Raw genomic sequence first — 15,000 nt, forward strand, 5'->3', positions numbered from 1 at the left:
TTTTTGTTGTTTTTCACCTAATACCAACTGTTTTTTCGGAGGCATACTTCTCTTTCACTCGACACCCGCTACAACAATGACGTCATCTCGAAGCAACGAGATCTCGATTGCCGAGATCGGCGCCAGACCAAAACAACAATGGCGGCTCTGCCTGACGAAAAGTTTGGAGTGCGGTAAATCTTTGTTAAAAATAATAATGGGGGGTAATAATGACAATTTGGTGTCAAAAAAGTTGCGTCCCGGAGACGCACGTTTATTTGACACAATGCGTCCCCAGCAAAAATCCCAAGACCATTACCTCTATTTGTCGTGTCCAGCATGGTCGCCGTGTCAACCGGCTGGCCCCGCCCCCTGGGCAACAGCTGAAGCAGATCGCCTAATTTGCGCATTTGCTTCTTAAAGGGGGGTTTTGGGGTTTTGGGCATTTTCCGTTCTGTTTTGCTCTGTCCTGTTTTGTTTGATTCGGAGGAAACCTGTGTTTCCACATTTTGAGTAAAAGCCTGTTTTTGTTCTGTTTTGTCCCGGAGTTTTGGATGACTTTTATTTTGCTAAATAAAAGTTTTGATCGTCAACGCAAGTGAGTTCTCCCTTCCGGCCTCCTGCCTCCGTTCTGGTCCGGTCCCCTCGTGACACTATTGTGTTTTACGTACCGGGTTCCTCGGAGGTCTGCCCAAACTCGGGTAGCTTGCAAATGAGCCGCGAGGGCTCCTGGTAGTCGGGGCCCAGTGGAAAAATGCGCTCGTAGGTGGAACCGGACTCCTGTTCGCTGGTGGCGCTGCTTGACTGGTTGTGACTGTAGACGAAGGTCTCGCTCTGTGTTGTGAAAATATTAAAACCTGTTCATTAAAAACAAAAAATGCACACATTTATCCATTATCTCCAACTCTCATATAGCACTGGGTGGGTTAAGTCAGAGTACAGGGGCAGGGTTTCTTTTTGTCATGTTCTGTGTATTATCAGGGTTGGGTAGGATTACTTTAGCTTGATTACTTTCTGTTACTTTTGGATGACTCCAATACCAAATATGCTAATAAAAGACAAAAGAAACTGCCTCGGACTCTGATTGGCTCCCTGTCACTATGTAAACCCCCGCCTTTCTGTCACCTGTTGTCGGTCCGTCTGCAAACCTCAGTTTACTCGACCCTGACTCACTCCTGTTTTTGCTCCTGTCTGTTTCCCGGCTTCGACCCGTTTTTTTTTTTTTCCTGACCACGTCTACTCTCCTTTCCTGGCTTTTGACCCGTTTCCGATCCCGACCACGTTTCTTGCTCTCCCGTCCTTGCTACTGACCCGTTTTTCCGTTCCTGACACCACCATCGCTCACCACGGAAGTCCCACTTCCGCGTTCAGAGTGACCTGCTTCCCGTGCCCACCGGATCGTGGGTGCAACCCTTTATACCAGCTCAGTAGCCTAGATGGTAAGGCGCCCGCTTTGAGACTGGGAGGTCGGTGGTTCGCGCCTCGGCCGAGTCATTCCTAAGACTTAAAAAGTGGTCGGCGGCGCCCTCTGTTGGCTGCGGCTGCATCGGCTCGCTACAACGGGTCAGGTGCAATCGACATTTCGTTCTGTGTGCATTGTTACACAGAATGACAATACAAGGAAATTATTATTATTATTATATTATTCTTTTTTTTTTTTCCTTTCCAAGTTTTGTTCAGTTACAGCTAGTTAGTGTTCCAACATATCCTGTGATTTCTTCCTTTAATGTTCTTGTTCAGTTAGTTTAAGTTAGTGTGACTAGATTTGATTACATGATCTCGATGTTAAGACACTCTTGTTTTTCTGTGTGGGAATGTTTCAAGTGTTGTCTCTCTTTCATGTTTTGTTCCGTTAGAGCTGGTTGGTGTTGAATATTATGTCGTTGTTCTATTGCAGGGGTGTCAAACTCATTTGAACTCGGGGGCCACACGATAGAACAAACAGTCTGTCGGGGGCCGGACTAGTAGATTAAAGAGAAAGAAAAAGAGAGATAAAGAAATAAGAGAAAGAGGGAGGGAAAAGGAGAGAGAGGGTGGGACAAAGAAAGAAAAAACACGTTAAACGTTGTTGTTACTTCCAACAACAAGACTTGAGATGAAACATTTGTGTCACGGTTGCCATGGGGCCCAACTGGCCCCGCCCAAGTGGCGCCAGCTGCGGCTCGTTGACGGATTGGCTTCCCTTCTATTTAAGCTCAGTGCTCTCACTACCCCTTTGTCAGTCCGTCAACGAACCTCTGCCCTGCAAGACGTGGGTTTAGACCAGGGGTGTCAAACTCATTTGAACTCGGGGGTCACACGATAGAACGATCATTCTGTCGGGGGCCGGACTAGTAGATTAAAGAGAAAGAAAAAGAGGGATAAAGAAATAAGAGAAAGAGGGAGGGAAAAGGAGAAAGGGTGGGACAAAGAAAGAAAAAGAGAAAGAGGGAGAGAGCGTCAGAAACAAAAGATAAAAAGATGTGAGAGAGAGTGGGAAAAGAAAGGGGTAGGAAGAAAGAAATCCAAAGAGAAATAGAAAGACAGAAGGAGAGAAAAGAGAAAAGAAAGCGCAAAGGGTAGGAAGAGAGAAAGAGAAAAGGAAAAAAGGAAGTTAGAGCAAAAGAAGTTCAAAAGACACAGAGAGAGAAAGAAACAAAGAGCAACAAAGGAAGAGAAAAAGAGAGACACAGAGAGTGAAAGAGACAGAGACAGAATGGGAGAAAAGGGGTGGAAAAGAAAGAAAGAGAGAGAGAAATAAATACAAGTACAGTGTCTTTGTTCGAGGCAGCTGGCTTTGGCAACATCAAGTTGACCTATTTCAACCTGCAGCTTGTTTTTCTCTTGCGCTTCTCTGAGTGTTGTCTTGCGGGCCGAATTCAATCCCTTAGCGGGCCTGATCTGGCCCGCGGGCTGCCTGTTTGACACCTGTGTTCTATTGGCACATGGGTTTGTTCCTTGTGACTTCTTAGTGTTTTGTTTAGTTGGAGCAAGTTAGCGTTCTAAAATATTCTGCGTTTTTTTTTCCTTTCATGTTTAAGTTGTTTCTTTCAGGTTTTGTTCAGTTTGAGTGAGTTTCATGTATTTTGTCAGTTAAGGACAGTCTGTATCCTTCATTGGGCCTCTTTCATATTTTTTTCGGTTGCGTTAGTTTTCGAACATATCCTTTGTTTTCTTCTTCCATGTTTTGTTCTGTTAAGATGGTTGGTGTTGGAACATTATTTCGTAGTCTTACCCACACCAGATGTTCCCTGCGTCCTCTTGATTTAGTGTTTTTGTCACGGTTGCCCATGGCGCCCAATGGGCCCCGCCCTACTTAAGCTCAGTCCTTTCACTCACCTGTTGTCAGTCCGTCAACAAACCTCTGCACCCGCAAGACGTGGGTTTTGACTCTGTCCGGTTCCCTGCCTGTGTTTCCGGTCCGGTATCTCATCTCATTAGCTGCACCGCTTATCCTCAGTAGGGTCGCGGGGGTGCTGGAGCCCATCCCAGCAATCATCGGGCAGTGGGCAGGGGACACCCTGAACTGGTTGCCAGCCAAACGCAGGGCACACGGGGACAGACAACTCGCTCGCTCATTCACACCTAGGGACAATTTGGACCGGCCAATCCACCTGAAATGCATGTCTTTGGAATGTGGGAGGAAACCGGAGTGCCCGGAGGAAACCCACGCAAGCACGGGGAGAACATACAAACTCCGCACAGGAAGTCCGGTAGCTGGATTTGAACCCACACAGGAGGTTCCCAAGACCTTAGATCTGTGCCGCACACGCGCTAACCACTGCCCCGCCGTGCTGCCCGGTCCGGTATCGTCCCCGTCTATTTTTATCCTGTTTAATATCAATCTCCAGTTTCGTTCCCGGCTATTTTGTTCTGTTTGTTATCGATCTCCAGTGTCTGGTAGCGTTCCCGTCTAGTTTGTCCTGTTTAACTTCGATCTCCAGTGTCTGGTATCGTTTCTGTCCATCTCGTCCTGCTTGTTATCAGATTCAAGTCTCCAGTGCCTGATATCTATCCTGTCTGTCCTGTCCTGTCCGGTATCGACCCCATCTGTCTCACTTTCATGTTTTGTTCTTTTCGTTGTAGTTGGTGTTTCAACACAGAAATGTGAAGCCAAGCCTGTGTTAGAGTAGCTTTGATCTCTTTGAATTCTGAAAGTCTTCATAAATTTTGCCGTTCTGTTTTCGTACACTATCCGATGCAGATTTATTTTTCTGTAAATTCGTAGCTTTTCTGTTCACACTGGAACCTGACAATATTTTGAAAACAAAATCATCTAAATTCTATGTCTTAGTCAAGTCAAGTCATTTTTATTTGTGACGCCCTTAATCACAGGTAGTCTTCAAGGGCTGCACAGACCACAGAGTATTGACACCTAGAGACTATCATGACACCATCCCCTGATCTGGAACCAACATGAGGGCAAGGAAAAACTCAAAAACCCCAACATGAGGAAAGAAAAGACTTTCAGTTTCATCCGGCGAGTGACTCACCTTCTCCAACATCTTCTGCCAAACTTGCCTCCACAAGATGATGACAATAATGGCCACCAGGATGAAAATGATGGCCACCAGACAGCCAATCAGAATACGCGTGGTGCTGTCGTCCACTTTGTGGGTGGGGTCGTCCTCTGAGGAGGGGGAGATTGGGTTTAAAACGACTCAGGTTAAATGTGAAACTGGAGTGCCACGTCCAATTTCGTTGTCACTATATGTTCAACCCATTTTGTAACAATGACAATAAAGGTATATTCTATTCTATTCTATTCTTGTGTCTTGTTTTTCACCGACCTGGCTGGATGACGGGGGGAAGTCCTGTCTTGGGGGGAGTTAGTGTCGTGTTGTACATGGCTGTATCTGGGAAAAAAAGACGTATTAAATCATTTAAAGACACAGTTGTGGTGCTGCTGTTTTGCTTAGCAACATGAATGACATTAGCTAATAACATACCACCAATGTTCCCTGTCATTTTCCTTACGGGTCTGAGCGTTCACACAGAGTCGGTGAGCAACGCTTGAAACAACAGTGAGCAACAGCAATCCCAAGTGTGGCAACTAAGTCATTATCAAACATGTCCAAAACTTGACATTTTGCTGAGTTTCCGGCAATGCAAAATGATTTTTCTCTTTTGAATGAATTTACAAATGTACTATTGCAACGTCGTTTGTTCTTACAATTCTTTCACAAGATATCCATTTCTTTTTATTTCCTGATATATTTAGTCGCATGATTTTAACATTTTTGGGGGCTTATTGAGTCGGTTGTAAGATAGAGAACTGTACTTAATCACATTTTTGAGTGGAAGTACAATGTTGGCAACAAGTTTCACTTGATAGAATTGGAAATTATTGGAATGCAACACAAACTTTTTTTTTCTTTTTTCCGTGTTTTTTTCTCCTTTTTTTTTTAAATTCTTTAAAAAAAAATCTCATTGTGTTTATTTTTTCCGAGCTGTTACTTTTTTCTTTTTGATCCCTATTTACTTTTTTCCTACATTTCTTACTTTTCTTTTTTTCTGTCTTTTTTCTAAATTTTTCGTTCTTTTTTTCTCTTCCTTTTGTTTTTGAGTTTTTCCTTGCCCTCATGTAGGTTTTAGATCAGGGGATGGTGTCATGATAGTCTCTAGGTGTCAATACTCTGTGGTCTGTGCAGCCCTTTGAGACTCCTTGTGATTAGGGCATCACAAATAAACGTGACTCGACATGTTTTTGAGTTTTTCCTTGTCCTTATGTAGGTTTTAGATCAGGGGATGGTGTCCTAATAGTCTGTAGTTTGCAAAATCTCTGTGGTCTGTGCAGCTCTTTATGACTCCTTGTGATTAAGGCCGTCACAAATAAACATGACTTGACTTGACATGTTTTTGAGTTTTTCCTTGCCCTCATGTCGGTTTTAGATCAGGGGATGGTGTCATAATAGTCTGTAGTTTGCAAAATATCTGTGGTCTGTGGAGCTCTTTGAGACTCCTTGTGATTAAGGCCATCACAAATATAGATGACTTGACTTGACTTTTTGCTTGTTGCACTGTGATGATATAAGGAATAAAGGATGACGCCGTCTGCTAACATTGACCGAGAAGATCCAGGATTAGAGCCAAAATGGGCAAGACGAGAACGAACTAACAAAAAAAATATGTTTTTTTTCCCTGTGCAAAATTTATAACAGTGTTCACAATTTGAAATGATAATAAAACATTTAAAACACTATAAGTTGAAAGGTATGTCATCAATAGAGAAGGAACTACCTGACTGGAAGGTGATCTCGCTGAACAACAGCCAAACGTCTGCAAAGTAAAACTGACACTTGATGGCGCTAGCCATGTGATTGTCGAGCGGGACGGCGACGAATCCTGCGCTGGGGTCTTCCTCGTCCTCTGCGGGACTGAAGGCCAGAGGACTGGACTCCCAGTCCAGATCGGAACGGAAATAGCAGACCGCCTGCTGGAAGGCCTTGACGTTGTGCGTGAACATGTTGTTGCAATGAACCTGGAAACCAAAATCAATGGTATCCCAAGTTACTTCAAATCCAAAAGATAATGGTTACGGTCAAAGGGAGTTTGACATTGGTTTGTGTCAAATTCTGAAAACACATAGATGTTACGCTGTGCTATGCTGTGCTATGCTATGCTATGCTATGCTATGCTATGTTTTGCTATGCTATAGTATGGTATGGTATGGTATGGTATGGTATGGTACGGTACACTATGCTATACTGTGGTATTCTATGCTATGCTATGCTATGCTATGCTATGCTATGCTATGCTATGCTATGCTATGCTATGCTATGCTATGTTTTGCTATGCTATGGTATGGTATTCCATGCTATGCTATGGTATGCTACACAGATGACAGGCCAAAAGTTAAAAGTTGGGTAAAAAAAATGATAACAGCCTTTTTTTAACGTGTTTTTTTCTTTTCCTGGCTTTTTTGACTACACCTTGCACCTTTCTTCCCTCCATAGTACCGGACTCTATCATCAGGGTTGGGTAGGGTTACTTTAGCTGGATTACTTTCAATTACTTTTGGATTACTCCAATACCAAATATGCTAATAAAAGACAAAAGAAACTAAATATGAATACAATTACTAAATTTTGTGCAGGCTTGGGGAGTAACGGAATACATGGAACGGCAAAAATGATGTTGGCAAGCTGTTTGGATTGATTTTCATTTAGTTTCTGTGGCATTTGATGTTCGTTTTGCCGGAGATCAAAGAGATCAAAGCCAGGAGAGAAAGCTTACCACGTGTTGTGAGTCATCATTTTATTCATATTGAGTTTCTTTTGTCTTTTATTAGCATATTTGCTATTGGAGTCATCCAAAAGTCATTGAAAATAATCAAGTTAATATAACCCTACCCAACCCTGCTAGTTAGTTTAGGATGTATCAATCTGGCTGGCTTCTGATCTAGCAATGTAGCTAGTTTCTAATCTAGCTAGCTTCTGATCTAGTTATCTAGTGAGTTTAGGATGTATCGATGTGGCTGGTTTCTTATCTAGCAGTTCAGCAAATGTCTAATCCAGCTAACTTCTTATCTAGTTATCTAGTTAGTTTAGGATGTATCAATTTAGCTGACCTCTGATCTAGCAATGTAGCTAGTTTCTAATCTAGCTAGCTTCTGATCTAGTTATCTAGTGAGTTTAGGATGTATCGATGTGGCTGGTTTCTTATCTAGCAGTTCAGCAAATGTCTAATCCAGCTAACTTCTTATCTAGTTATCTAGTTAGTTTAGGATGTATCAATTTAGCTGACCTCTGATCTAGCAATGTAGCTAGTTTCTAATCTAGCTAGCTTCTGATCTAGTTATCTAGTTAGCAGGGTTACTTTAACTTGATTACTTTCTATTACTTTTGGATGACTCCAATACCAAATATGCTAATAAAAGACAAAAGAAACTAAATATGAATAAACTGACTAAATTTTGTGCAGGCTTGGGGAGTAACGGAATACATGGAACGGCAAAAATGATGTTGGCAAGCTGTTTGGATTTATGTTCAATTTTATGCTCGTTTTGCCGGAGATCAAAGAGATCAAAGCCAGGAGAGAAAGCTTACCACGTGTTGTGAGTCATCATTTTATTCCTATTTAGTTTCTTTTTGTCTTTTATTAGAATATTTGGTATTGGAGTAATCCAAAAGTCATTGAAAGTAATCAAGTTAAAGTAACCCTACCCAACCCTGTCTATCATTCATGCTTTTCTGTGTTCATTTTACTGCGACAGAAGAGTGGGGGTGGGCCAAACCAACTTCATACTTGGGAGAGGGTTAATTCCCTCAGATGATACAACTCACCTCATCTGTTGCGCGGAATATGGCTAAATATTGATGAGAGAACAAATGCATGAGTAAGTTTTGCAAGTGACAGATGCTTGTTCAACCAGCCCAAATTCGACCTTGACTTCAGGAAATCTCCCGTTCTTCCTGACTAGTCACTCCGGCATTGAGTATACTTACAGGTATTGCCGATTTACGACCCGGGTCGTAAATAAATCCGTTACAATGTCGCTATGTGTAGCGGTGATGGTATTTAGTACTCAGTGTATTTGTAGATTGCTGTGCTGCCTGGCTGCCAAACCTACTATGCGCTGCAGTGCCAGACATTGAATTTGAAAAGTGAGCATCCTAAATAATAGATTTTTCCCCAAAATGTTTGATAATGGAAAAATATTGTGTTTCTGTAGGACAGAATCAGACAGCAAATGCAGTTTTTTCATTACGTCCACATTGTGGCGGCAGAGTATCGTGAAAAGTGGATCGTGTAAATTGGGTTTGTTCTTGAGTACTACATAAATAAATAAAAACAAAAGGTTTCTATTTTGCGGGTTTTAACAAACGCAGGAGGTTTTTGCAACCCCCACTAAAACAATGGTTTCCTGCATACCAGGGGTCTCTGAACTTTTTCAAGCCGAGAAATACTTTTTTTTTACTAATAAGCGCAAAGGGCACTCAGTTTGGTATTGAAGGATTTTATACATTTTACCATAAAGGATTTTATACGATTAAATACAAGTTACATTTATCGAGTGCAATGAAGATTTTTACTGAGTGGGCTTCAGGTCACGCTGTTCCAAATTCGGAATGTTTTGGCTGGGGAGATCTGCTGTTTTGAGTTTCTCCAGACATCGAGCCGAGGGAGTGGACCCCACGTGGGGGCTTTAATCGGCACGTCCATGGGAGGAGCCGGCACACCAGCTTGCGAGAAAAACGTGGGCCGAGGAGAGAATCTGGAGAACTTCAGAGAAGGCTACAAAGAGACTCGAGCGACACTCATTCGGCCATATATTCGATGGAGTTCACTTAGCTAAATTATAATAAAGAAATTAAATCTGCCCCCGGGTGGAAATGCTGTTCTCTTGTTCATCTTTTCCTTCAAGAAATGAGCGCGCATTGTTAGGAGAATGTAGGTTGTGTTTTGTTAATGGAGTCAGATAACTCATTCGAACAATTTGGTAAACGGTACATTTTAATATTTAATTCCTAACAGTATGCATTTTTAATATTACTTATCACGTTATTACTATGTTGTTACTATGTTATAACTTTGTTATTACCAGGTAAATTATTAAAAGTAGGATTAAATAGACTCAGTCGACCAGTAAAAAAAAATCTATTGGATAATCACAATGACCCAGCACTGGTGACCTATCCTCTGAACAGGTCCGCGGGCAGCACGTTGGAGACCCCTGCTGTATACAATTCAAATCTCTGCCAGACTGAATCTCCTCCCATCACTCGAAAAATGGCTTCTTTCTCACCATCATCGTCGTGAAGTTTCGTACGCGGTCGAACTCAAACATGATCTCCACGTATCCGTCGGAGAAACTGTGATTGCTCCAGCCCACGTAGTCGTAGCCGGGCCAGGCGTTATAAACGTGACTTTCTGAGAAATCGTCCAGTCCGCACACTCCGTCCGTCAGTTGGCCCAATCCCTCCGTCATACTGGGAACAATGGAAAGTTACCATCAAAACCAATGACCCAACTGAATGATAATGTTCGGATACACACCTGTTGAGTATTGTCGTTGCTATGTACCTCACAGGAATGTGTTTGTAGTTCACTGAGTTCTATTTTATAGTATGGATGGTATGTTACGCTGTGCTATGCTATGCTATGCTATGCTATGTTATGTTTTGCTATGCTATGGTATGGTATGGTATGGTATGGTATGGTATGGTGCGGTACGGTACGCTATGCTGTGCTATGATATGGTACGGTATGCTATGCCATGCTATGCTATGCTATTCTATGCTATGCTATGCTATGCTATGTTTTGCTATGCTATGGTATGGTATGGTACAGTACAGTACGCTATGCTATGCTATACTATGCTATGCTATGCTATGCTATGCTATGTTTTGCTATGCTATGGTATGGTATGGTACAGTACAGTACGCTATGCTATGCTATGCTATGTTTTGCTATGCTATGGTACGGTATGGTACGGTACGCTATGCTATGCTATGCTATGCTATGTTATGCTATGCTATGCTATGGTATGTTATGATACGGTATGCTATGCTATGCTATGCTATGGTACGCTATGCTATGCTATGCTATGCTATGCTATGCTATGCTATGCTATGCTATGCTATGTTACAGTACGATTTGGCACAGCACGGCACAGTATAGTATAGTATAGTATAGTATAGTATAGTATAGTATAGTATAGTATAGTATAGTATAGTATAGTATAGTATAGTATGGTATAGTATAGTAAAGTATAGTCCCTCTTATATTTCCCAATAGCGGCCTTGCAGCCATGTAAGGCGCTAACCTGCTTATTGGGGGTATTAGGGGTTCAGTGTCTTACCCAGGGACACTTCGACATGTAACACGGACGAGCCGGGATCCCAAGACGAGCGCTCTACCTCTTGAGCTACTGCCGCCCCTAGTATAGTATAGTATGGTTTGGTACTGTTTGGTACGGTACAGTATGGCATGGCATGGTTTGGTATGCAGGGTTGGGTAAGGTTACTTTAACTTGATTACTTTCAATGACTTTTGGATTACTCCAATACCAAATATGCGAATAAAAGACAAAAGAAACTAAATATGAATAAAATGACTCAATTTTGTGCAGGCTTGGGGAGTAACGGAACACATGGAACGGCAAAAATGATGTCGGCAAGCTGTTTGGATGTATTTTCATTTTGTTTCTGTGGCATTTGATGTTCGTTTTGCCGGAGATCAAAGAGATCAAAGCCAGGAGAGAAAGCTTACCGCGTGTTGTGAGTCATCATTTGATTCATATTTAGTTTCGTTTGTCTTTTATTAGCATATTTGCTATTGGAGTAATCCAAAAGTAATTGAAAGTAATCAAGTTAAAGTAACCCTACCCAACCCTGGTGAACACGAGGCGGTGTAACCCTGGGCACAAAGATTTCCATTATCTGCAGGGACGTCGAACTTTTGGCCTAGTGTGTGACGTCATCCACTCCGCTGTTGCTGAACTACAACACAGCACCCTGAGGTCATCCTGTTAATCTGGAGTCATCCAAAAGTAATTGAAAGTAATCAAGATAAAGTAACCCTACCCAACCCTGTTGGTATGGTAAAGTAAGGTATAGTACACAGTAGTACTTCTCATTTGAAGGCGAGTAATTGCTACCACCACTAGGTGAAGACATTGGACAAGAAGTTGAAATTGAGTCAAACTGGCTTGAGTCACCGGAACAGTCCTGGAAGACATTAAGTATTCATCTACAATGGCGCAATCCAAAGACTAATATTGTCATTTCTTCACAGGCTGACTCCATTTTTCCAATGAGGACCATTTCCCACTTGGACCCTATCGCCATGGCAACCGTGTCACAACAATAACAGGGAAACCGGGAAGAAAAAGTTGAAGTCTGTGGCAGATGAGACAAAAAAATGCCCCATTTTGTGAATGATGACATGAATAAATGCAAATGTATATAAAAAACACATTAAATATAAATTATACGGAATATAAATCCAAAATCCTTTCCTTTCCATAAGCCGTATCCCCGTTTTTTATTTTATTTTTTTTCAAATTTTTTGAAAACTCGACAAGAAAATGGAGGTATGTTATTTTTTAGAATAGCAGCGACGATATATGAAAATGAATGCAATAATAAATGAATAAATAAATAAGTAAATATAGAATCAAAAAATAATTTCAATAATATTCATGGAAATAAAAAAAACATAATATATCAAAGAAATAAATAATGTAAAAATACAATTTCCAAAATGCAATCAAAGCAAAATATTGGAAAAGTAATATATTAGAAAAAAAAATCTCTGGATGAAATAAATAAACACGATTGCAGGGTATTTTTATTTACCGATGATATTTCACTCTGTTAATGTGTTTATTTTGTCGGTATTAGATTTTATGTTTTATATATTTCAATGTCATCATTTATTTCCACATTTATATTTATGTTCACCCAAAAAATGAAGGTCTACTCGTGGTCCCAAGAGCCAAGAAGAAATCCGCAGGTTCGGAAGCGTTCTATTGTAGGTGAATATTTCATATAGCCTAATTAAAGATTTAAGTTAGTCAAAAAGTGGTGGACTTGGTTGGATCCCTTAACCCACAGGTGTCAAACAGGCGGCCCGCGGGCCGGATCAGGCCCGCTAAGGGATTGAATCCGGCCCGCGAGACAACGCTGAAGGAAGCGCAAGAGAAAAACGAGCTGCAGTTAGAAATATGGCCACGTGATTTTGCCAAAGCCAGGCGCCCCTCACAAATACTGTACTAGTATTTCTTTCTTTCTTTCTTTCTCTCTCTCTCTCTCTCTCCCACTCTCTGTCTCTTCCTCCATTTTTCTCTCACTTTCTATCCCTCTCTCTTTCACTTGCTCCGTCTCTCTTTTTCTTTCTTTGTTCCTCTTTGTCTCTTTCTCCATCTGTGACTTTTTACCTTCTTTTGCTCTCTCTTCCTTTTTTCCTTTTCTTTGTATTTTCTCCCTCTTTCTTGTGTCCCCCTCTCTTTCTCTCCTTCTCTCTTTCTCTCTCTCTATTTCTGTTTGGATTTCTTTTTTTCTCTTTCTTTCCCCCTCTCTCACTATTTCTCTTTTTATCTCTTTTGTTTCTCACATTCTCTCTCTCTTGCTCTCTTTTATCTCTCTTTCTTTCTCTCTTTCTTGTCCCAGCCTTTCTCTTTTTCTCTCCCTCTTTCTCTTATTTTTTCTTTCTCCTCAATCTACTAGTCTTTCTTTCTTTATTTCTTTCTTTCTCTCCATCGTTCCTTTTCATTCATTTTTTCTTTCTTTCTTTCTTTCTTTTTCTCCATCTTTCCTTTTCATTCTTCCTTTTTTCTTTATTTTGTTATTTCATTCTTTCTTTCCCCCATCTTTCATTTTCATTCTTCCTTTATTCTTTTTTTCTTTCTTTCCGTCCATTTCTCCATTTCATTCTTCCATCCTCATTAGTCCGGCCCCCGAGAGAATGTTTGTTCTATCGTGTGGCCCCCCGAGTTCAAATGAGTTTGACACCCCTTTCTTAACCGATAGGGTTGTAGGGGTACTATTTCCTGTGGTGTGTCCTGGGCAACTACTGCCTGGTGGCGCCCATCCCTCTCCAGGCCAACATATGTATGCCATATACAGTGTTCTGGTTTGCCCGCGTCCCTGCATTATTACCCAATTGTTTTTTTTTTAGCAAAGATTTACCGCACTCCAAACTTTTCGTCAGGCAGATCCGCCATTGTTGTTTTGGTCTCGCGGTTCGAGTTTTCGCCGATCTCGGCAAACGAGATCTCGTTTCAAGATTACGTCATTGTTGTGGTGCTTGTCGTCGAGTGAAAGAGAAGTAACAGTTAGTATTAGGCGCAAATCAACACAAAATTGGTCATTTCTTCAGTGTCGGTAATAAGTCGAAACACGATGCAGAGAGGCAGCACGGCGGCGCAGTGGTTAGCGCTTGTGCGGCACAGTTCATGTCATGGGAACCTGTCGTGGGTTCAAATCCAGCTCCAGACTTCCTGTGCTGAGTTTGTATGTTCTCCCCGTGCTTGCGTGGGTTTCCTCCCACATTCCAAAAACATGCATTTCAGGTGAATTGGCCGGTCCAAATTGTCCCTAGGTGTGAATGGGCGAATGAGTTGTCTGTCCCTGTGTGCCCTGCGATTGGCTGGCAACCAGTTCAGGGTGTCCCCTGCCCACTGCCCGGAGATGGCTGGGATGGGCTCCAGCCCCCCCGCGACCCTAATGAGGATAAGTGGTACGGCTGATGAGATGAGACGATGCAGAGAGTGATAACAAGCAACGAAAAAACAGCAGAGAAATTCTTCAGAAGATTGCGGAGGCAAGGAAAACACGCGTGTTGAAGCTAAGGATTCGACGAAAGAAAATAGACAAAAGAAAACTCCTAGCAAGAAAAGGACTTTTCTCCTTTTGTATTACCAATTTACTGTGATGATTAAAACTGAATGAAAATATAGATTTTTATATTTATTTATATATCTGTCGCCGATTTACAATGTCATTTTTTTTTGTGACAAATAAACTTTACCAGATTTACTTTATTTATTCATATTGAAGGATTTTATACATTTGACTATAAAAGATTTTATACGATTGACTCAGTTTAATGCCATGAAGATTGAAGATGAAGGTCAGGGCAGGCTGTTCGAAGTGCACATTTTGTTTAGGGAATGTTGAGAACAGGACTCATGGAGGCGACGTTGTTTTGAGGAAGCCAGACATCAAGGCGCTCGTCTATGAGATTGTGAAGCCCAGGGGGCTTCCTTGGCACGCCCATGGGAGGAGCCGGCACATCATTATGCGGGGAGAAGTGGGCCGATAAGAGAAAGCTAAAGGACTTGAGAAGAAGGTTTCACACAGACTCCAATGTCACTTCGGCCGTCTTCGGTGAAATTGTTAGGAAAATAAATCTGCCCCCGTGTGAAAATGTCGGCTTTCCCGTTCATTTTTCTCTCAAGAAACGAGCGCAGTCGGATAACTAATTTGAACAATTTGGTAAACGGTACATTTTGATAATGAAATTCCAACAATATTTACTTTGCTATATTTTAGCATAGTAAGGAAAACACATACCTATGGATGATGGCTCCATCGT

At 41.7% G+C, this 15,000-nt stretch overlaps 1 protein-coding gene across 1 annotated transcript in view; it reads right to left on the minus strand.

Moving 5' to 3' along the window:
- Nucleotides 1–15,000, minus strand: part of LOC148355877 (discoidin domain-containing receptor 2-like) — a 69,092-nt gene that overhangs the window by 17,456 nt on the left and 36,636 nt on the right. The window contains exons 6-11 of the mRNA XM_088349055.1: nucleotides 14,979–15,000; nucleotides 9,707–9,890; nucleotides 6,199–6,439; nucleotides 4,749–4,814; nucleotides 4,452–4,588; nucleotides 651–813 (exon numbers count right to left, since the gene is read on the minus strand). The exon at nucleotides 14,979–15,000 is cut by the window's right edge and continues 81 nt beyond it. Coding sequence (XP_088205181.1) covers nucleotides 651–813; nucleotides 4,452–4,588; nucleotides 4,749–4,814; nucleotides 6,199–6,439; nucleotides 9,707–9,890; nucleotides 14,979–15,000 — 813 coding nt within the window. The remainder of the gene's footprint in view (nucleotides 1–650; nucleotides 814–4,451; nucleotides 4,589–4,748; nucleotides 4,815–6,198; nucleotides 6,440–9,706; nucleotides 9,891–14,978) is intronic.

This window comes from Urocampus carinirostris, chromosome 12 (genome assembly GCF_059441175.1).
Source record: "Urocampus carinirostris isolate Australia breed hairy pipefish chromosome 12, RoL_Ucar_1.0, whole genome shotgun sequence".
Lineage (NCBI taxonomy): Eukaryota > Metazoa > Chordata > Actinopteri > Syngnathiformes > Syngnathidae > Urocampus > Urocampus carinirostris.